The 25,162-nt window shown below is 35.7% G+C and overlaps 1 protein-coding gene across 2 annotated transcripts in view; it reads left to right on the top strand.

The window, feature by feature from the left end:
• Nucleotides 1-7,193: 7,193 nt before the first annotated feature.
• EMB2423 (telomere length regulation TEL2 family protein) overlaps nt 7,194-25,162 on the top strand; it is an 88,586-nt gene continuing 70,617 nt past the window's right edge. The window contains exons 1-4 of one of the 2 annotated variants that reach the window (XM_089799120.1): nt 7,194-7,541; nt 7,848-7,876; nt 22,405-22,507; nt 23,226-23,409. In XM_089799120.1, coding sequence (XP_089655246.1) covers nt 7,388-7,541; nt 7,848-7,876; nt 22,405-22,507; nt 23,226-23,409 — 470 coding nt within the window. In that variant the 5' untranslated portion in view covers nt 7,194-7,387. The remainder of the gene's footprint in view (nt 7,542-7,847; nt 7,877-22,404; nt 22,508-23,225; nt 23,410-25,162) is intronic. The other variant, XM_089799121.1, reaches the window with a different exon arrangement.

Raw genomic sequence — 25,162 nt, 5'->3', positions numbered from 1 at the left:
AGCAACAGGTACTATTGTCTATATATAGGAGGGGGGCACCACCATCCCAACCCCTAATACCCCACATGGTTGCACTCGCGGGCTACATAACAGACTGGATGTCATTGCAGCAAGAACCACTGTAAGGCAATACACTATTGCCGCGGTCATCAAGACTACCACAACAACATCCCCTTTGGGGGTTATTTATTATTAAAACATTCTTAAAAATAAATGTTTATTATTAATTATATTAAATTTATTTAATTTTAATTTAATTTTAATTTATTTACTAAGTTTTATTATAATTCAATCATAGTAAATTTAATCTTAATTTAATATATTTTTCAAATGTGATTAATTTTTTAATTAATTACTAAAGACTAGATTTAAATATTATTAAATTGGGAATTATAGATAAAGTTTAGATAAAATAATTTTCCATGTGGATTATCATTGGACTATAATAAACACGTAGTTTATTTGGAAAGCATAGATGCTTAAGATATGAACATGAAACTTTTTTCTTCTTCTTTTTAAATCTAAACTTGAAACCTTTATCCAACTGTGAAACGATTATGAAATGACAAATTGAATTTGACACAAATCAACTTTTATGAAATTATATAAAAAACCAAAATGACTAAATAACTACACTTGTTTTAAATATATGTCGAGATGTCATGTTTTATCTTATGATGGGTTTTAGTGAAACCTAGTAGTTTGACCAGATAGGCATGATTACCAGAGGCTTAGGAAGTGGTTATTTTTATGACATGTTGTTATGTGATGTTGTTTAGTCACGATTATTTCATTCCCAACCATTGCAATGTATTCACGTGTTCTTGTGGTGCAAACTAGTTTGGTTATGTAAGCTCATGTGTTGTGATTTTTGTGATATAACCTTTGAGGTCGATCAATTATTTATTGGTGCTTTCCAATTCTTGTACAGGGCTGATGTGATTATTGTGATTTTATGAGATATACATTTATGAGCTTAGGGTAGGTTATCTATGTGTATGTTGGGAAGTGGCTTGCAATGGAGGTTGAAGCCCTAAAGAGACTACTTGGGTAACCCATTGTAAGTTGTATTAATAAGTGATAACATTCCATTAATGGGGTTAAAATGAATTAACAAGAGTTAGTTTGTTACCTCGCCCATGCTTCAAGTGCTAGTATAGGCTAGGATGGGAGTAGAGAGGATGCTTGGTTGTGACCTTGCCTTGTTAGTATGCCTTTTTTGTAAGAAAAGATGTTGATGCCGCATAGAGTCACTAGGGGGCCGAAAAGAGACTGCTAGGGTAACCTTAGAGTTGACTCATCTGATGACAATTGCCCACATGCACATTAGGTTTCCTACATGTGCATCTTTGTTGCTTTTGGGATTAGATTTTACTTGTGTTTATGTTACCTTTGAGATGGATTGCTATCGGGATTCCTTGACCTAGATTCTTGTTATGAGTTTTGGATTGTTATCCATTTGGGACTTGAGATTATCTCCTCAGCATGGTGGGAGTGGGTCATTTAGGTTCTGTGAGGTTAGGTGGTAGTGTATCTTATACCATTGAGATATATGACATCTAGATGTTGATGTTGGATGTACCTTGTGCAGTTGTTCTATTCTACTTTTCTTGTGATTATGTTTTATGGTCATATTTTGGTATTTTGTACATTGGTTATTTGAGATCCTACGGGATGTTGTATCTTATCATGATGTATATTCTTTTAGCATTTCATACCCTATGACTTGTGCAGAGGATGATTATGCATTTTGCTTATGTCACGTGGCATCTTATGTATTTGTATATTCTTCCATGTGATCTTGTACATATGGTTATTCTATGTCATGGACTTTGTTTACTTGTCATATTTAATCTTAATAAAACTTTTTTGTGTGATTCAACGTTATGGAACCCTTCAGAGATGTAACAACTATTGTATTGCTCATGTATGTATGTGAATTATTGCTTCCACTTTCTTATCTCTTGATTGTTTAAATCTTAAAAAAATGTTTAGCAAACTTAGTGACATTATAGGTTAATTTCTCTTGGTTCCCTAGTGGGGTGTTACACATAGAATTTATATAAATGAAGGGCACAAAGTTAGCAAACCATAAAGAAGAGTGAACCCAACCTCAAGGGATATTATCAAGATTGAGTTATCGAAGTTGTTGGATGTTGGATTCATTTATCCTATCTGTAATAATGAACAAGTTTCACCACAAGTAATTGTTCCAAATAAAGGAGATAAGTGGAGAGTTTGTGTGGATGACAAAGAGTTGAATGTTGTCACTTATAGCTTTTATTTCTTATAAGAATTTCAAAGTATATTAGATGGATGTTATGTATGCCTAATTTGGATGCAGTGGAACAATGTTGTTTGCGAGGATGGAGTAAGATTATCTGTGAGTTTGATTCCTAGGTGGTGGTGAACATGCTTTCTTCGCAAGAGCTTGAGGATGTTAGTTGGCAGCTGGCCACTGTTGTTAAGCAGATTCTTTTCTTCTCTTCCTCTTTTCAGTTCATTAGGTTCACGTATATTCCTCGTGAATGGAATAGAACTGTTGATTGTTTAGCCAAATGGGCATCTAGTCATGATCCGGGTTGGAATATTAGGGATAGGAGGCAACTGTCCTTTGAGATGGTGCAAGAATTTGATGATCTTGTTGCTCAGGATCGAGCTCCTTGTTGAGCTCTCCTTGTTGTATTCCTTTCTGTCTTAATAAATTTTTACCCCTCTTTTTGCTAATTTGGATGCAAAAGTCATTCAATTGACATCTTTACATGCATGCACATATATATCTTGGAGAAAGTATTTTTATTAAACTTATTTTCTCTATTAAACCATATACTAAATGTCTTTTGATGCAACGACAACCATGCAATTGATTGTGTTGTCTACTTCATAGTTAAAGTACATAGATTTTGCATTATTATTATTGTTAGAAAGTCATTGGGTTCTTTTGTGTTTCAAGGTCATGTTAATTGATTCCCATTTCCTTATAACTATTAATTGTGGGCACCAATTTGGATATAGATTCTAATTTTAGGTTGTTGCAAGTGTCTAATATGTGCCTCTCTATTTTAAAAGTGGGATGATGTTTCATGCAATGTTTCAATGTATCCTTTCTTAAATATTAAATTTGATGGATATAGGATAGTAAGTCATCCGTAAAGAAGCAATTCTTGAACACTACACAGGTAATCCTAAATTGTATGGAAACACTATTTTGTATGAGTTTTTCTTTGGGTACAAAACTAAATGTTACATGTCACTCTATTTCTTCAATATATTTGGTAAAGTGCAAGTAGAACAACATCGTGCAAGTAGAACAACCTATTTGTAGATGTTTTCTCAATTAGACAGAGTGACTAAAGAGTGTAAACATGCAATGATTCGACCAAGTGCCTTTGTGTGTGTGTTAAATAAGACATTTGGAGGTCATAATTTTTTCATGTCACTAGATGAAGTGCCTTTGTTTTGGCTTGTCCTTTTCTCATCACACCATGTGAGCTTTACAATAGTTTATTTAAAGAAAATTCCTTGTCTTCTACTATCTCATAAGAAAGAAATAAATTTCAAAGTTTTAATATACTCTTTACATGGTGTAATTGTTACATATTTATTAGTTCTTGCCAAAGGAGAATACTATTGAGTGCAATAAAAAATGATTAAAAATATTACCGTATCCAATGAAATCAAAGAATTTTTTAGAGCTTCAATTTTTTTTTATAAAGTATGAATTTTTAATATATTTTTTCAATTAAAAAGTTTTATTAATCTAAAATCTCATTGGCTTCAGTGAAAAATAGTAAGAAAGAAAATTATTCTGTCAAACTCCCAAAAAAATAAAAAAACATTCATTTTTATCTTTTTGGAAGTCGTTTGAAGGAAAAAAAAAGATTTAACAAGTGCCACATAGTGGCATGTACTTGCCTTATTGTTATTGATTGTAATTGTAAGTATCTAATAGAAATTGTAGATTTTTAAATAAATTTCTAATAAATTTAATCTAATCTAATTCATATATTAGAAAACTCAAAAAAATAATTAAGAAAAGTGAAATAAAAATAAAAATTAGTAAGTTCTCAAAGTATAAATATAAATGAATAAATAAAATAGTGTAAAAATTATTATACTCTCATTATCTCATTGGTAGTTGTAAATACATTTTACTTTCATACATCTTGTAAGAACATTCTCATATATAAAATATACCTTGTGTAACTACAACTTCACCTGTCCTATCTCACTTATATATATTAAAAATCTTTACAAGGTAAATTAAAATTGGTTGTGCTATTATATTTATTAAGATTTCATTATAGTAGGATTTGATTTTGTGTAAATTTGCATTAGCCAAAACATATGTAGCGAGAAACTAAACCTTATGCAACTATCTCGTATTTTACCTTGATTCTAGCCAAAAATATTGCATTATGGAGAACCTCCCAAAAAACAACTCCTATAACACAAAATGAGTTCAACCAATCATATAATTTGTATGAAATATAAAATTTATAAATAAATAAATAAACTTTAGAAATATTTTAATTATTCAAAAATTATTACATGTGATTGATGGATATATTTCAAACTAATTGAATAATTGTGCAAAGTGAATGCAATAGTACTAGCCTACGGGCAAGTACAATAAGACTGCTATGTAGAGCTGGCAAAGGCATAGAGGAATTAATGGAAGGAAATTTGTAAGTTAGACTAAATCTTCATGACAACATCTTGCTTTGGTTGGAGGGGAGGGATATTGAAAGAAAATCACAGTTTTTTTCATAGCCTTCAATTTTTGATCTTTGATTAGATAAAATTTTCTTCCACATTTCAGATTAAATTCATCAATCAATTCAAATACAGATACATTAAATTGAATCGAGCCTTTTGATTTTTGATTTTTTAAAATTTATAATCAAATATTGGCGGACTTAACGACAAGTGGTAGAAAGAGAATACAATGGTATACACTATCATAGCTTGAAGGTAAGAATTCTCTCCCTGTTGAATTCTTTGATTGCCCGAATTGATTTAGAATTGATTGAGATGATCTTTATTGGATGCTCAATGTTTCAATCCACCGGTTTCCTTTTGACTGAATGCGAGTGCTTCCTTACATTCATTCAATGCCCCTCCTATTGAAAACCCTTATTATAATATTTTGCACCCACATGCTACTCTTACTGCCTTTTATCCAGTGAATCCAAAGAATCACCCACAATTTGTAAACCCAACAAATTATGCAGTAAACATTGGACCATCTTCTAAAGAATTAAATCCCTAGTCGTATGGTCGCAGCCCTCCAGGTAAAGTTTCCAAACGGATAGAGGTTGAGGATGAATTTGTTATAGTCAGGCAAAAGATGTCTCATTTATGAAAATGGTGGTGCTTTAAAATATAGCATTCTAAATATTATCTTGTGTTAAATGCTTGATACAATAGGCTTGTTAATATGAATTATCCTGATTTAATCATTAGATTAGAGTGGAGAGCTTACAAGCTAAATTAGTTAGTTTACAAGCTAAATTAGTTAGTGGAGTCGATGGGTATTTCGCAAAGCTACCCACACCGACCTTTATCTTAATGCTTCCTCACACCACCACCCTGAGCAAAAGGTTGGTATCCCCAAAACCTTGGCCCTGAGAGCACATAGGATCTGTGATAAGGATAACCTTGACCAAGAACTTCAACATTTGCGTCAAGTTTTCAAGTGGAATGGATATTCAAGTAGACAAATCGGTAAAGCCTTCCACTTGGCCAAATCTCTCCATCTTGTGCCACCTAGTAGTGCTCCTTCTATCCCTGAGACCTCCCTATTCTTCTCCATCCCCTATGTAGCTGGGATTTCCCACAAGATCTCTAAACTTCTTAACAAAAAGGGCATTAGAGTGGCATTCAAACCCATATCCACTTTAAGGCACTGCATCTCTCCCACTAAGGACCACAGGGACGCTCTTACTGAGTCTAGGGTCTATAAAGTCATGCGCTCTTGTGGAACCCCTTACATTGGAGAAACTAGTCGCTCATTCATCACTAAACACGAATAGATTCTTAAGTCAGCACTTGCTGAGCATTCTTCCTCGACCAAGCATCACATATGCTTGGAGGACACCTAGATTATGTATAGGGAGGACAATTTCTTCAAATGCAAGCTCAAAGAGGCCATCGAAATCAATAACAACCCCTCTAACCTCAATCGAGACTAGGGTTGGAGCTTAAGCACATCTTGGCATCCGTTATTATCTTCCCTTCGCAACAACAACCCCGTGCCCTGACCGTCTTTCGTTGCCTTTCTCCATCTCTTTGGTTTCTCTTCCCCTCTCGAGCTTTTCCTTGGTTCTCTCTCCCTCCCCCCCCTCTTCCTCATACCTTGTCTTCCCTTCTTCCCCTCGTCTTCTTACCCTGGGTTGAGGCCTTCGCTCTCCTCTCTGTTTTAGTCTTGTGGTTCTTATCCCCTTATCTCTTTTTATGTTTTTTGTAGGTCATCTCTTTGCGCTTTATTTTCTTGTCGTATTTGTTAGGGCTCTTCTCTCTTCTCTCCCTCGTCTCTCCCCTTGTTATTTTTATTTCTTATTCGTTATTTCTATTTATTTTCTCTTATGTATTTATTTCCTTCCTTATTATTTTTGTATATTTCTTATTTATTATTTACTATTGTTATTTGGGTTATCTTTTTCCATATATATATTGTTATTATTATTATTATGTCCCACACACTCTCTCTCTCACACCCACACACACCCACACACACACATATATATAAAGTGTGTATAAGATCATGTATATAAAGAAATGTATATACATATATAAGAAATATGTATATATAGATCATATATGTATATACATTTCTTTATATATATGATCTATATATACATATTTCTTATATATGTATATACATTTCTTATATACACTTTATATATATACTCCTTTGATTTTTCAATCATTATTATTACATAGAGCCGATAACTTTTTGAATAAATTAAATTAATTAGCTTAAAATATCCAATTTTAATATTACGCAATTAAATTTCTTATATAGAAAATTTGATTAAAAGAGTGGTAATGAATAAAATTTTATTTTACAATATTGTATAGGTTTTCTTCATAAATATATATATTTTTACTGCTATTTATTTTCAAAAAATTATATATTACAAATTAGGTCAACTTTTTTATGATGTTGGAGGCGAGAGTAATTTCTAAATGCATTTTCAATATGGACTTCATTTAATAATTTGAGCACTAACTGTTTTTAAAGCGATTTTAAATTTCAGATTTCTTCTATGTTTCTTAAAACACTAATTTCCAACTGCTGCTAATCATAACCTGTAGTGTAAGCTCTGCACTAACCTGGAGAAAAATCCAGATGAACTCTGAAGAATCGGGATAATATTTAGCCATGGAAAGCGAAAAAGCAAAGGATTTGGAAGCGGATATTTTGGAATATATAAAACAGCTCGATGCCACCATTCGTTCTGCAACTCACGTCAATGAAGTTATAAGTGCACTCCAGCCCTTGGCATCTAAGTTATTCAATGTTCAAAACCAATCAGGTGATTTAACTTTTAGATTTTCAAATATTTTTTGGTTGCGAATTATTAAAATTTGTCATCAGGTCATGACATGCGTAGTGAATATTTTTCGTAATCATTATTGTTAAATTTCTTGAAGAAAAATATTATGGGATTCAGCCTTCTATTCGAAGGTCTTGAGTTTGTGCCAGAGATGGTCAATACTAGACTTAATTCTAATTTTGAGTTCATCAATTGAAGGTTAATATTACGGTTTTTTAAAATCTTGCTAGTTTTACTAAATACTTTTGAGATATAAATTAATGCTTGCTTGTTTTTACTGTGCAGGTTATGTTGTGCAGGACAATGCAACGCAGGTGATTGTTCTGTCCTCATTTTTTCATTTCTCTCTGAAAAAATTGCTTACTAGAGTTGTGTCAAAGTGGGGTCCCTGGTGCGGAAGAGAGTTTTTTGTTTTGCTCTGAATGCTAGCGGCTAATTATTTATTTCTGAGGAACGCATCTCATGTTTTTTGGGATATAATAATGGGGTTCAAGTTAAGGGTTCCTTTCTTCTAAATATAGATAGAGAACTACATAAATAATAACATTGCGTGAACAACCAATAGACAGGCGTGAAACAAGAAGCTTAAAAGATAGTTTTCATAGAAGCATTATAGCAATAACACATAACTAAAAAATTGGAAAAAGTTGAAATTAAACTAGCGCTCAGGGTTTAGAGAGCATCTGGCACTTCTCAGTGAACTAGGCTCGGACCCCTTGGAGGAGATTTCCAATGGCCAATGACTATAGACTCAACTACCAGATGTTCCACAGGCAGCATTAGAGGACCACTAGCATTATTGAATTCAGGAAATTTTACCACATTGAGAGTTCTGCATGAATAATCCTATCTTCCCCCAGTATGGATAATGTAGAAGCACTAACAATCCTAAACCCAATATGGTGGGATGCTGTGAAATTATTCCTAATAAGATTCAAATTCTTACTGTCATGCAAAGAGTGGACATACTCCATCGAAGCTGATGCCTCAGCATTGAGAAGCTGGAAATCAATACCCTGTCCTACATATTGCCTTCATTCTACTGTCTGACAAAGATAAAGCTGATTTTATCTGTTGAGAGTCCTAGACATTTCTACCTCCTCCCTACCAAGAAGCAGCTCTTCCAGGCTAGACCCAATTTCTACATTCTCACAGCCCTCTTGAGCTTTTACTGAAAATCCTTCAAACTAAACCCATGCAATTGAACACTACCATGGTCACATAGTTCATCTGGTCCCAGATTTGCCTTGATGACCTTGGGGGTGCCAGGTGACAAACATTTGAAGCTATTCTAATTGATGGTTAGAGATTTGCCCATGGCAGAAAAGATCTTTGGCACTTCCTTTGGAACTTATCCAGAGAAAACACACCTACTAAACCTAAAACAAAACACACCATAAACAGAACACAGACAACTGTCCAGAGAAATAGCACAGCATAAGCAGAACACAGACAGTCATCTAGAGTCATAGCACATTGTTGCTTTTGGATATTAACAAGCATTGCCCTTACGTTGGTACCACTCACTCCATGAATGTTAATGAAAACAATAAATATATTCACATATATGGTGGCAGATCACATCACTGTTGCACACTATACATAACTACTACTTCCTTTTAAACTCATTACCATCCTGCTTACATTAACAAAGAAGTGATCAAGGGGATTGATCGAGAAGGAAAATGCAAAATTGGTCACTCATTTGCATCTTTACTTTCAATAATAACAAACTCAACTTAAAAAACACCTCGGTTAGCTGAGATCTGACACAGTATTTTTTTCGCTTATTGATAGCAATTGGATATAGGCAGATGATCAGATGTAGATATGATCTTAGCCTCCATTTAGGACTGTAATTTAATTTACTGTGACTGATATAGTTTGAATAACCTTCAACCTCAATTGTTCTTTAGCCATCCACATATGCTGCCTGCAATCCTGCTAGGAGAGCCCCAATGTACTCAGATTTGTCCATCATCATATCACCTTTTGTGTTCCTTATAACAGAGCCAACCCTTGCAATGTGTGGATTGCCTTTAGAGGCTCCATCAAAGTTTTACGCTATCCAAAGTCAGTTTGCATCAGTGAATCAAGGGGAGATGCTCCCCCTACCCCCCAAGCCCCACGTTTACGAGATGGGGACATCTCTTGGATGTGAGGACAGGAACGGGGTGTCCCTCTGCCATTTCAAGATTGCCATTGGGACATCCAGAGATGGTGAGGCATTTCTAGGATGTCTTGGGTATGCCCAAGCATCCCTTGAGCATTTTGAGGATGTTTGGATGTCTCCCTTTTCAAGCTATGCTCCACGGGAACGCGTCCCCTAGGCTTTTAGGTCCACTTCCATCCCTGGTAAGGTATGGGGACAACCTTTTGCCATCCTCAATGGCATTCGAAAAAGGCCCAAAAAGGGGTCCTTGAGATACCATTTTGAGAGCAACAAGGTATGACTAGAAATCCCTAGGACGAATAGGGGATGACTAGAAGTCCCCTACCTGTCCTAGACACTTCTGGCCATCTCCTATGGCTCAAGCCAGTTTTGGATCGCAATGCTAAAAACTAAAGCATTTTAAATTTGAAAATAGTCTGGCTTGCCCACAAGGAGACCCAGGCCACATTTAACGATACCAAAGTTTAATCTAAGCATAAAATAACCAAAAAGAAGAAAAAGAATTTCATTTTCACATTTGGAAGGGAGAAGAGAAGCAAGAGAAGGAATAGCTGGTCAAGGAGTGAGCAATAGTTGAAAAGGGAGGTTAGGGCATCAAATCTACTTGATTTAGATTCTTAGACCTACTATCTACTGATCATGAACAGTTATATATTGTCCAGACTTCTATGTTTACTGTTTAGTAGTTTAGTTATACTATTTACATTTTGATATTTTTTGTCATTTCAGGGTTGAAATTTGGAGCCTTTGGGCATTAGTGCTTTACATATGCCATATACTGACAATGAAAGCATTTTAATTTTGTTAATTTACTTATTAATTCATATGTGGAATCTCAATTTAAGTCTAATGCTATTTATTAAGCTTCTAAGTTGTCTATGATGAATGCTTTATCAATGTCATGATATGCATATTTGAAATTTTTGGCTATTTATTAAAATTCCCCTATTATTTTAATAGCAGTCCCTTGTTGTCCCGTAAAAATTGGCCCTAAAAATCATCCACATCCCCAAAATTCCGTGGAAGATAGGTCTCCAAACATCTCTAAAGTGTATTTTTTGAGGTGTTTTTTGTTTTTTGTTTTTGCATTGGCATTGTCTAACCAATTGTAATTTATATGTGTCCAATTTAATCAGTTTGCCTTCTCTTTTATTCTCCCTCTATTTTGAAACATGACATAGCCACACTATTGCTTTGTCAAAGAAATCAAGGGAGTAGGTTGATTAGATGTTCTATCCAAATGTTGCCTAAAAGTTTTTAGGGACAACAGGATAATATATTCTTGATGAAGCTTCAAAGATTTTGAGGAGCTGGTTTTTTAACCTCTGATATATAGACTGCAATTGTTGTTACGCATGCAACATTTGGGCTTGATGAAAAGCTCCTTGTGACTTTTACTTAGATGCAGTTGACAGAAGAACAAAAATATATCCAAATTCATTGACCTCAGCCTATTCCAAAAATAGTACTGTGGAACAGGGTAGGAAGATCCAGAAACTGAATATCTAATAGCTTTTTGCAGATTTGTCAAAAATTAGTTCCTGCAGAATGTGGAAGCATATAGAAAATTCCTGAAACTGGAGGCCAAGCACACAGCCAAGCTCAGAGTCGTGGAATGCAAGGGTATGCTAGGATGTGATAAACCCCACCAAAATAAGGGCTAGGCTGAAATGAGACCCAACCCTTGAGATTATCCCGCCCCAATTATGTATTTCTGTTGGGTTATCAGAAATCAGAAAGGAAACAAGAAGGCTGCATTCCTCAAATCCTAACAACTGGACAAGGTCAGATTCTACCTTTTCCTCCTATAAAAGCTAAAACATATGGATTATATTCTATTTTTTGTTGTTGAATAAATGGGAGTTAGAATTGGTCACCAACTCGTTAAACTATAGCTATATGTTAAAATATGAGTTTTGAAAGTTGCAGTCCCATACAATTTGGATCTTGTAACTTAAATACCACTTATCTTAGTTATAAATCCTTCGTGCGCCTCAATCCTTTTGTTTATCTCCCTTATCCCCTTGACCTAAACTACACAACTGATATAGAAACCACTACCCCACCTCCTTCCCCACTACACCAGTACCGAGCAACAAGCTGAAGGCTTAAATACTGTGAGACCCAGATCAGAGGGCATTGGTACCTTCATCGGACTCATAACTCGATTGGTCTATAATTTCTCATTTTCTCTGCTGTATACTTTTGTTCAACTTAAATACCATGAGACTCAGATCAGAGGGCAATGGGCCTTGTGCTACCTCCGTTGGACTCATAGCTCGATTGGTCTATGATTTCCTATTGTCTCCGCTCTATAGTTTGGTTCAACTCTTAGTTATCGATTCGGGTATGGGTACAGGTATGAAAACTCGGTACATGGAAATTATATTGGGGTTTGGGTATGTGTGTTTGTAGAATTATAGATATACAAAAGAATTAAATGAATATTCAGATTTGTAAAATTAAATCATTTGACAGTATGATTCTTCATCATTGATCAATGCCATACGCCAAAGATAAATGCTAAATGCCAATTGAGAGATCAAAAATATTCAAATAAGCCATTTCATATATGTTTAGGTTAACAATTCAAATAGTGAAAAATATTACAAGTACAAATCTGGCAATAAAAAATAGTATTGTCTTCCGTCTTCAGTGTTAAATGTAGTTCATCAACCATTAAAAGGGTTATCAAAAAAATCATCATCTATTGCATTTTTGGCTGCTATAAGTTCAAGATTGTTTCAACCCAAAGCAGTGCCACTCGCACTAGATGCGTCATGTGAAATATGTCATCATCATCATCATCCATAGTGACTTCAACAAGATCCTCAACAGTTGCATCCGAGTTCGTACACTCAGTGGTTACATTCAAAAGCTTCACAATACCCTCCTTGTATTGGGGATCCTTACATGACAAAAGACACAAATTGGAACAAAAAGAAACCAAGTCTTCAGTTCTATTTGAAGCCAACCAATTATGCTTCACCAAGTGGATAAATGAGTATGCACTCCATTATCGTTCAACAGTAAAAGAACTTGCAACCTGGAGAGAAAATTAAAAACATAAAATAAAATAAAATGCAAAAAAAACTAAAGAATGTTAAGTCCCAAAGTCTATAGAGCAAGTGATAACAAAACAAAAACAACTTGTGTGAGGAATTTTGATTGTATTAGGTTGGAGGTAACTATAATCTTGACCGTGGAGGTACCAACATACTAGCATCCATTTCAGATGGTCGTTAAAAACACAAGAAATATGATTTCTTCCCAAGGCAAACAATCCAAATTCTCTCCTTAACGTTTTTTCTCTTCTGGATCCTAGAAGAGTCTACTAAATGCTCGTTTGTACCATTAGCAACTTAAGAAGCTTTATATGGTGGTAACAAAAAGGTACAACATTGCAATAATACCTCCAATGTAGTGCATATGCAAGGAGGTGCAATGACATGATCATCAGTTCCAATGACGATGAATGATTGATTCCACCTTTTTAAAAAATGCTTCTTTAGTGTCCTCCTTTCTTTGTATTACCACTTTTATTTTGTCTATCATTGTGGCCATGCCATCATAGCCATCGTCCAAATATGGTGTGTCTATATCTGTAAATCTAAGCATATTCATGATAGGGTCGATGAAATCTAATACATATTCCTCATGAGCCCACCAATTGTCAACCAAGATATTTGACTTGACCTTTTGGGCCCTCCTTGTATTTGACTCTTATACACCTCATTAGTTGGTAATAGTCATTTGACCCAATGCTTCTCGCACCTTCAAAAGTCATCTCATAACAATTGTATGAGATGCAAACCAATTCTCAACAACCTAGGATCATATTAATAGTAAGTCAATAACACATTAAAAAAAGGTTACAAATTTACATACATATTGTTTTTGAATGTGACATTAATAAAATGAAATAAATAAATTGAATTTACCTTAAACAATTCAGTCTCAATAAAGTTCTTAAAATTGCTTGTGATATATGGTGGCTTGTTCCAAACATTTGGAAACCTTGCCATCTTGGTATAATACTTTCATCCACTCTTATTTAGTGCCAATTGCTTGCATATCACCAAATTGAGGTAGTGTATAGTGCACGGTGTCCCAAAAATGTTCTTACATCTTGCCTCTACCAAAACACCTACAACCCTACAATTTTTTGCATTGTCTGTAATTATTTGGACCACATTCTCATGATTCATTATTTGTATGGACTCAAGGAGGTTTCTGGAAATGTACTCTACATCTTTGACTTCCCCTTCACAATCAACCACTCTCAAAGATATAAAAACACTTCAGTGAACCCAAGAATCTCTAATTGTTTTTAGTGAGGCCTCAACAAAATTCTTCCCTATTTGCAATAGGACTGTACACACTTTTTCGTACCCAGGATTTGGGAAACGAGGTTGTTCACTATCAATTACTAACACCATCCCTTGCTAGTATGGTGATCTCACCAAGCTGAATGGAAGATCTATTGATGTCAGTTTTGTACCACTACATAACATATAGTGATTGAATACTTGATATGGAATATAAAACACTCAATCCCTGTCGTGAAAAGTAAATACTCATGAAGATATGAGAAAAACTCCAATGTTCCTTACACCTGTGGATACTAACTCAGTTATATTGATGTGATTTGCTGGTTAATCACGTAGGCGGCCTTACATTGTTCATTCAAGGATTGTCGAACTCTCATTGTGATGGTGATGATGTCTGGGTTTGGTAAAGTATATGAGTGCCAAATGATGTTGATGGTGATGGTGAAATGATGTTTCCCTTTTTCTAACTTTCTTCTTCAAAGCTCCAACTACTAAACTACTTGCTGCTCTACTCCTCCTATGAATGGAAAGATTAGCAAATGGACGGGGATCGAATTTGATGAAATCTTACCAGCGGCTCTACCTCCATAGATGCAATGATTCAAGGGAAGAAGACTAGATTACCACGCAAGGCTTCCTATCAAGCCACTAGGATGCTAGTGACCTAGTTTATAAATCCCTATCAAACATCCACTAATATCACCATTTAACTATCCATCTACTCTTACTCTTAACAACTTTCTTAAAATGAAATCTACTTTAACAACTTCAATGAAATTTTACTCTAACTACTGGAAGTAGAAACCATGCAATAACACCAAATGTTCTTAATCACCATGCAAGTCACAACAATGATAAAGAGAAGCAATTTTGGTATTATCTTAAGCAACAATTTTCTTCAACCCCTTACAAATGAGAGCAAATGGCCTTATATAGAGGCCAAAATTACAACCAACGGTAGAGTTTAAGAGGCAAAATCAACGTTCCACATTAGATCCCAAAAACCCTAATTAGGGTTGCCACCCCATCGGCCAATGAGAAGATGCCACCTCATCAATGAACCAATGAAAAAAAGGAAAAGTGGCAACCAATGAGAAGGCACCAAAATGGTAGCCAATCAAAATCAGACACCTATCCTACCCAAGAAGAGGGAGAAATTCCCACTTGGGCTTACATCAAATGATCTTCTAATATAATTCTACCTTTTTATTTCATCATTTTTGCCAAGGCAATGAACTTGGCTAGCCTGTCGTTGACTTCCTTCATGGAAGGGCAAAGCGCGTGCTTCATCTTGAGCTCAACTGAATTCATCATTTTGCTCGCCGCTTGCAGTGTCTTCTCATGATCCTTCTCACACTCTTTCGCATATCTGATAAAGGCACTGAGGGAGGCAAGGGTGCCCAAATGCTTCTTCTTGATGGCAACCTTCCCCAACTCATCCAATCTCGATCCAAACTCTGTCTCATTTACATTCTCCTCTTTGATATCTTCAAAATCAAGTGCAGCCCCAACATTGGTCATCATGGTTGAAATGGAAGTGTCAGTGCTTGGGCTGTACTGTGCAATCTCATTCCATATCTCTTCAAGTATCCTCAATCTGATGGTCAAGGGAACAAACCAAGACTCCATCGTACTCATTCCTCGTTCATCCACCAACTTGGCTCTCTCCAAATATCTCTTCGATAGCTCGATAAATGCTTGTAGCCTAGGAATGGATAAGTCCTTGACTAGAAGGATATCCTTCCACTCACCTTCAAATGTTCTAAATTTGTCTCTAATAGCCACCAATGACTTGAATGTCGAGATAAAGGAAGGCAAGAAATTTCGCCCATCTTGAATTATAGCATGGATCCAATCCTTGACTTCGTGCAGCTGAGCCGATATCTCTTCTATATTGCTCCTGTTGTCTTGCGGAAGGGCTGCCTGATGCAATTGTTGGATAGGCTGGCAATCTCTCCAATATTTGTTCTTGACCTCCAATTTTACAATCCTCTCGTTTGCCTTCCTCAACCTTTCTCTAATTGAAACCATACCTTCCTGGATCTCCTCACATTCAATGTCATCCGTGACTCTTCCCAAGTTATGCTCTACTATTTCATATTCCTGAGCTACAATCTCATCCACTGCCTTGCTAACCTTTAGTATAGCAATTTGAACTTTTTGATGACCCTCATTATCACTCCTGATTACCTTTGCCATCGTCTTTGTAATTTGTTTCTGTTTCTTGCTATCCTCCTTTTCCACTAACCCTTGAATATCTTCAACTGTTTGGACAGTCACCACCTCGCCTCTTGGCATAAGCATTTGCCTTAACCATAGTGGTGCAGTGCATCTCCCCAAATTTGGATTCGGTTTGACTAGCAAGGCATCACCAACGACTTCAGGCGCTTGGCTTATTTCCTCAATATCAATTGGCCTATCCTCTTCTCCACTAGTGATTGTCACATCATCTCCATGTTGGTTCTCCGAGAGAGGAGAGTACTCGATATTGTTACTGTAATCGTTTGATTCCAAATCAAAGCTCACCTCTACTGCGACCCCTTGTCTACTTGTATTAACCTCTCGGCTCCTGGCCTCAATTATGCTCTCCCTTGACGGTGCTGCATTCCATCTCTTTGCTGGAGGCTCCTGCTGTTCTTTACTTTTCTCAACCTCCAAATTTCTCTTCTTGCCCTTAATTGTTTTTTGTTGCCAGCTACTACCCCCACCTCTCTGTCCGACTGACTCCGTTGGACCTTCTTCCTTTGGTTTTATCTTCTCATAAGTAAGGCGTACCTTCTGACTTTGTAATTGCCTTAACTTCCCATTGTACCACGACTCAGTCTGTAGTTCAGCTGTCCTTGTAATTGCCTCCAAGGAAGGATCCTGATGATCATCCTAGTCCACTGGACCCAATTCTATTCCATCCACTGTATTATAATCCTCTCTTAGCACATTTTCATCCTCTTCTAGTTGATCAGGAATATCAAGGCCTCTTCATCTGATTGCCCTTATCATATCCATTGACAATCTTGAAAAAACTAGCTTTCTCACATGAAAGTCATCATGTGCATTGGCCCAAAAATCTTCTATAGTAGGAATATGTTTGAATGTGTTGTCGTGAGATCCCTTGATAAGACCACTAGGATTGAATCCTTGTCTTGCTCTATACCATCCTAGATTATACCATTCTAACTTCTTTGCAGCTGCAAAGGGCAACGGGATTGGGGCAAGTATCAATGCCTATTCCAAATGAGAAAGTAATCCCTATCTCACCTTTAAGTTTCATCATTTTGTCATAATGCTCAATTGCCTAGCCAACTCCATCAAAACTATCTTGGGACAAACTATACTTCCTACTACTGTAATATACATAAATTGCAGAAATTGGATGAACCAACTCCCATACTTCTTAACTTTTGCTTCTGCTACTCTAATATACGTAAATTGCAGAAATTGGATGAACCAACTCCCATACTTCTTAACTTTTGCTTCCGCTTCCGATGAGAGCCTCTTAGCAAGTGTCCCTTGTAACATCCTTACTGTCTTCATGGCAAAAGCGTCATAAAACATCTTATAATCTTTGGTGTTGTGCAAATGAAGCTGTGGATAGCACTCATGCTCCAAACATTGCCCCAGCCCATTGCCAATCACTCCTAAGGCCTTAAGTTTAGGATTTTCATATAGTCTCGCAATTAGATAGAAAAGATAGGATCCCATATAGAATTGCTTTTGATTTTGCATTGTCCTAAGTTGCAACTCTAAATGTTTGCTTATAATTCTAGACCAATCAAATTTTCTCTTTCCATTTTCAATTTCATCAATAAAGAAGTACATCCAGTTCTCGAATTGCATACCTTGGGCCATGCCCATGATTCGGCTGAGAAGCACAATAAGATCGCCATATCCTGATTTGAATCTGACTCGGTGAACTTTGATGATTTTGTAACTCCCTTTTTTTCTTCATGTAACCAATTCTGCTATAGATGAATGAAGTAGGCCTCTTGATTATCCTGAAATAACTGAGCTGCCGGATCCATCATTACCACTGTCATGCCTTTATACTGGAGAATATTAAATACTTCTTTGACCACTTGTTTGTTGATTTTAGCCAACACCCTCTTCCCTTCATCAAAAATGATGGACTTGGTAACAATATCAAACTGGGATGCACACTCTATTACCAATTTCGGACAACGCAAGGTAGGAGGAAAACCCGCCGCATGTACAATTCCGCTCTTGTAGATCTTCTTCGCCATGGGGGATTGTCCTTCCTTCAATCTGTCCTTCAACTATATCATGTTCACTGTACCGATATTGGTATCACTTATTCGCCTCATTTTCGAGAAGAAGGTGGTCTTAGGCATCATGTCTTCCTTGTTTTTTTTGGTATTCGTTCTCTTTGGGTTCTTGCGTGCACTAACATCTACCATCTTAAACACTTATTTCTACCCTTTAGTTCTAAATGATATGGACTACACTTATCAATCTCCAATCTTCTTTCTATCAATGGAATCTAACTTATTTTTGCCTCTCCAAGTCTTATCTCTACACCTATCAATCTCCAACCTTCTTTCCTAAGGGTGGGACTACCACTTATTTCTGCCTCTTCGTTACCTTAAGATGAACTACACTTATATCTCTCAACTTCAATTCTAGGGTGGTATAGCTTATTTCTGCCTCTCCAAGTGTCTTATCATGAAATCTACACTTATATCTCCCAACTTCAGCCTATCAATGGAAATGATGAAGTGGTGGATGATGAGTGCAAGAAGAATATAAGGGAAACGAACCAAGCAAGAACAAGGAATAGAATCTGCCTTTAAAACCAATCTTCACCTCTAAAAATGAATAGAATTTTACCTTAAATTTGCCTTTACCAATAATTGGGCCCTCTTCAAGTTCGGATCAAATCTCAGAAATTTTAATCCTTCTTGCAAACAATGATGCCCTAGCAAAAATCAGAATTTCGACTTCCTTGAGATCGTCCACACTTGCCAAAGTTCAGACCTTAAATCACATTGTCCTCTTCACCAAATGAAATCGCCAAATTCTAGAAGGAGAAAATCGCAGCCAAAGATGGAGAAATCAGACTTCAAAAAAATCGCCCAAGCTGGATAGAATCAGATCTGCACCAAAAATCACCCAAGCTGAAATTTGCCCAAGCAAGAAGGAGGAAAAGCCACAAAAAAAGGAAAAATCTGCCCCAAAAATCACCCAAGCTGAAATTTGCCTTCCTATGAGGAAAATCACACACCCAAGGAGGAGGAAAAAAAGAACGATAAAATAAGAGGAGGGGAAGCCCCTCTTATACCACACTTTTTGCCTCTCCAAGTGGGCTGCCCTGCCTAGAGAAAAAAAACAAAATTAAATTAGCCCTTTAATTAATGGTCCAGATTTAAATGCAACATTAAAATTACTTAGCCCATAGTGAAATTAGCCCATTTAATTGCTAGTTTTGATCAAAATTTGCTAAATAGAAACAAGGTAAGCCTAGGAGATGTCAAAATTTTCATTTAATAATGTTTTGGCAATTAAAATATCATTAAGATCGAATTTAGCGAGCCAAAATCAATTTTCAATTCCAATTTACCAATTTCTTTTAACGTTTCTAAAATCTTCTAGGCTAAATTTCAACCAAATTAATGAGATTTTGCAATTTAATCTAATTTCAATTTGCAATACAATTTTTATTATTATTATTTTTTAAACAAAGTAAATCCTTTTCCTAGCAGTCAAAATTCAAACTCCAATTTCAATTTCACTATCAAAAATTTCATTTTTCACCAAAAAACTCAAGATTTTCCGAAATGACTAAATTTGACAAATTCATTTTGAAAATGCTCAAGCTTATACAATTATTTCAAATTTTCAGAATTCCATCTAAGTCTAAAATTTGCAAATTTATCCTACTAGATATCGTTCTAACCATCAAAAAAATGTTGTTTTGAATTTTGTTTGGTCTAAGGATAAAATTACATGTTTTGGAAAAAATCAAGTTTCGCACCGGGTGAAAAAAACAACAAACCAAATCCCCTTCTGGCCCGAAGGCGTCCAAGGTATAAAATTTTCAAATTTGAAACCTTTGGACAACTCCAAAAAATTTGCTAAGGCAACCCAAAAAAAGGGGTCCCCAAATTTTTTTTGGGGCGATGGTGTGAAAAACTCACAACAAGACCATTGACATAGATGCAACATGCAATTTTTGTCTAATGGGCCTCTCTTGTGAGTGGGAATTTCTACTTCATGTTCAACTTGCTTAGAGGGTATAGGCAAGAAGGGATGTTTGGAGGCTGGCATTGTGTTAGTAGGCAAATTCATTAATTTTTTTCTTTTTGGAAGTATAAACACTTTGCTTTGCTCTTGCAGCTAGTTTGTCAACATATTTTTGTTCTTTCATGAATCCCACTATTTCTAGAGGGAACTACCCCTTTTTATTGGGACCCTCACACAATTCAATCCCTTTACTAGTAGGACCCATTAACTGAATTTTCACATGAGAATAAGAGCAATTAAATTGTATATTGCAAAAATCGCACTTCCAATATCCACCCACTTCTTGGAATTTGTGAAAACCTTGTGGCATGTCTCCATATAGAAGATCCTTTATTAATTTCAATTCTTTGGTTTTTTCCATGTCCACTAACTTTGACTCCTACCATTGACCATTTTCGCAACTTGATTTTTTGCTATTAAAGGAAAATTACATGATTTTAAATTAGATTTTTTTTATAAATGCAAGCATACAAGGGCAAAATGAAGATGCAAAAATATTATAACAAAGAGTTAAACTTGATTTGTTCCCAAAAAAAGTGAACTTAGAAGAAAAACCTGAAATAATTTATCAAAATCTAAAAAAAATTCATCAAAAGACTAAAGAATAAGATTGAATGCTTACATTAGATGCTTAAATCTCCTTTATGGAAGCTATTTGACACTCCACAAGTGATTTATTTTGAAAAAAATCACTTGCCTTTCGAAATGCGAAAATGAAGACAAAAATAGCAAAAGAGTAAACAAAATGATATGTTTTTAGGTTGAATAGCTTCATTAAGGACCATTGTAGGGTTTCTAGCAAAATTTTTAAAAAAAGAACACCCTTATTAAAAATCTTAGAGCATGCATATTAGTTGCATTAGGCATATCTGCATACGTGGCATTAATTAATTGTGTTCATCCTAATGAATATTCTCATTGCATATTATTATGCAAAAATTGAGCACATGTTTGCACATTCATGCTCTATTCATGCTCTAGCTTAAGTTCACTTAGTTGAGCCTAAAGTTAAGACAGTATAGTCTAGTTAGGTTCTAATTTACATATTGTACATATCATGTATTTTAATTTTTATATCTAGCTCTAGTTAACTATTTTTAGTTGGAGTAAGTTCTTTTAATTTTTAAAACTATTGCTTTTTACAAAAGCAATTGTTCTCTTCATTGTAATTCATCTTACATATTGTAATTTTTTTTCTTTTGAGGAATACAACAATTATTTTCGTTCTACCCTTGCTTGTGGAAGTTGTTTTCATTTGTTGTTTGATCCTAGGTTCTTATGTTGCAAACTTGAACATTCTATGTTTTTTCATTCACTTCAACTTTTCGTCCTGCAGATGCATCCAATATTTTCATCCAAACTGGATGCATAAAGAGTGAAAACTCTCCAATATAAGATCTTAGAGGGAGGGAGGGGGGAAAAAGGGATGATGAATTGGTTTATATTTTCATTGTTGCATAACGTTTTCTAATATCCCTTTGATTTTCTGAAAACCTCCCGAGGATATGAATCATGAATCTATCTAGGGACTTAAAGTGGTTGATCTTGGGGAAGACTGGCTGCCATGTGTTGTCTTTTGCTATCCATTTTTTTTTGAAATGCCCTAACTTCACTGTCACAGAATCCTACTCTTACTAAATAGTTTTAAATGTGTCTTTCCTCTTCACCACTGTGTAACAGTTGCACAGTTTGTTGAAATTGGTCGTGTTGGAAGTTTTTGTCATTGTACAGTGAAGTCTCGTGTAAGTTTGACCTATTATCTGCTACAAGCTGATGATTCATAAGGTAGTTTATCAATTCTTTTTACCTTGTTTTTCCATCTAAGTTGATACCATTAGATATTTGTTGCTTCTATAACACTGATTCTTATCTTGCTTTATTTTTTTTTCTGTTTTTGATATCTGTGGCTAAATGATAGCTTTATATCCTAGGTTTTAAAAATGCATACGGCTGATTTCTGAAAATTTATTTTAGATGAATTCCTTTTGTTTCTTTGACCTTTAGAAGTTGTAATGCTAATAATTATAGGTGCTAGTGGTTTTATGAAGCTGACAAATAAACTTATGTGATACCTGATGTCCAGGCAGTTGGGATCCGAAGATGGAAAGACATTGCTCAGGAAGACTTCAGACATTCCTTCTATACCAGTGTTGCTTTTCCAACTTTGTCGAAAGTGTTACTTTTTGGTAAGTTACAATTTTGATAGAAAATGAGTTGTCTTTCTTTCATCCCTCACAAGTACTGAGGTAGGTCTAATGACAAACTATTGACACATTAGCCATTATCTAAACAAGCATTCTTAGGTTCAATACAAGAAGATTGAACACTGTTACAACCTATCAATTATCTCCTAATGGTATTGGCTAAACTGTAATTGGAATTATGCTTTGTGAAAACATTTTGGGAGGGGAGTTTATCATATAGTTGCTTGGAAGAAATTCCAAGCAAAAAGTCTCCTCAAACTGTCATATGTTATTTTATTTGCCAAAGAATAAACTATTTTCTGAGACTCTGAAAACCAACTTGCAATCACACCTCAAGGAAATCTTTAAAAAAAACATCAGCTAGCAGATCATCTTTCAGGACTCATTTATACGGTGGATGACTCTGACTTAAATTATAATACAATATTTCATATATATTTCCATTCTTAGTACTAATTTGCTAGAGCTCGCTAAATGCAACCTTGTGTGTCAATTTTATGCACTTTCAGATGAGGTTTTGAGTATAGGTAAAGTTTTCATGACATTCATAGTAGCAGAAACTTATGTATAGTTTGTGAGTTGATCTATTCTTTTAGGATGTTCACTTATTAGTTTAGGAGATAAAAAGAAGTCTTTGCCTGACATCATGTGTGGCTTCTTGCCATTGTCTCTCTTACATTGATGATACTTGCAATTGCAGAAGTTGCTTCAAATTGGTTAGCTTGCTTCCCCTCGTCAGCTCGCATATCTGTGTTCGACAAGTTTTTTCTATATGCACCAGCAACTGAGGCACTGCAAGCATTGATGCTTGGTCTGCCTCATGACAACAGTTATGCCAGCCATGAAGAGATTGATGTCAGTGCAGTCAGTTCCAATGCTGAAAGGTGTGTAGTTGAACTGTATAAGCTGAACATTGTTCAAGTCAGGAAATGCCTTGAATAATAATATACCCAATATGTTGTGAATAATAATATAGTTACAAATATATATTGAGGGTAAAGGGACTTGTTTGATCGACTCTGGAAATTCTATAATAGGTTTTGTTGTTGTGGTACCTTTACCATGTAATTGCGGGTTTCTATAGCCTTTTCCTCGATTATGCATTCTTCTGTCTATATTATGTAACAGCAATACAATTGTGCCACTATATAAGATCTTTTCTCACATTTAAGTTCTTCTTCTAACTGACCTGTTTTGAACACTCTATCGAGGAACATGAAATCATTCACTTAGTGGAATATAAAATTATTTTTGTAGAGATTTACTACTAATGATTCTGTGAGGCAGAAATCAACAGCAAGTCAGTGCTTACAATTTTAAAATCAAGCTTAACAGTTTGTCTTCTCAGATCTGTCTTAGTGAGGAGGGCATCACTACTGCAAGCAGTGCCTGCATTTTTCAACTGTTTACGAAAAGCAAATCAGAAACTTCAAATTGTATGAACAAATGTGTGGAGAAATCAAGCTAAACAGTTTTGTCTATTCAGATCTATCTTAGTGAGGAGGGCGCATCACTACTGCAAGCAGTTCCTGCATTTTTCAGCTGTTTACAAAAAGAAAACTCAGAAACTACAAATTCTGAACAGTTATGCAGAAAAATGAGAGCACCCGCTTATCCGAGAGGGATTGGTCTTCTGAATCTGACTAACTTAAGAAACACAAAAAAGGTTAAAAACAGCACTCTTTGTTGCATTTTCAATACAAAGAGATGAATCTTTTGAGATGAGAGCACTCATCCTCCAACTCATAGCCATCTCCAAACTTGATGTGAAGATTAGATATCTTCCGAGTGCATAATAATTTGTCACCATTAGCTACCATGACTCTAAACCCAGCATGCTCCTGGGTTTGTAAATTTCTCATGGCTACTAAGCGTGCATCTATGAAGTTAAGTGTAGCCCCAGTGTCAATGAGAGAGATCACTTTCTGCCCCTGGATAGTACCCCTGACCCTAAATGTGATTACCTTTTGAGCCCCTACCAATTGTGCCAACGACTTATCATCCTTAGGAATGATGTTCTCCTGTGGAGTGCTACTCTCATTCGAATCAAAGTGCTGATCCTCCCCCTTTGATTGTGACTCCTCAGCTGAAAAATACTCCATTTGATTTGCCTTAGCCTTGAGAGGGCACTTATGAGATAAGTCCCAAGGCTCTCTACAACGAAAACATAGCTTCCTCCTCAACTCATTCAGGGTGTCATTATCCAACTTCTTATTATCCCCTTTTGGCTATGCATCCTGGTAAAATGGTTTTTTGTCCTTGTCCTTCTTATATGTGAATTCCTAGGCTGAAATCTACTCTTAAAAGAAGAAGGTGCTAAGTCACGAGCCTTCTTAGTTGCCTCTTGTTATGTAGCTGGGTCATGCCCCTTGACCCAACCCCTCAAGGGATTTGAGAGTCCATCCATAAATAGCACTACTAATCTCCTCTCTAAATTTTTTGTAACCAACACAGCTAACCTCTGAAATTCACTGATATACGTTTCAACTAATGCCCACTGCTTGAGCTGTGCCAACTCTTTAAACTGTAACTTAGGATCTTTGGTATCAAATCTCTTTATGCATCTCTCAATGAACTCCTTGTAAGATGTGATCTGATTATGCTCCAAGGTTACCATGCCATGGTGCCACCACTCAT

This window comes from Cupressus sempervirens, chromosome 9, assembly GCF_028749045.1.
Source record: "Cupressus sempervirens isolate cs-2001-9-10 chromosome 9, ASM2874904v1, whole genome shotgun sequence".
In the NCBI taxonomy this organism is placed as follows: domain Eukaryota; kingdom Viridiplantae; phylum Streptophyta; class Pinopsida; order Cupressales; family Cupressaceae; genus Cupressus; species Cupressus sempervirens.
The sequence above is the reverse complement of the archived record's forward strand: the minus strand, read 5'-3'. Positions and strand labels throughout refer to the sequence as shown.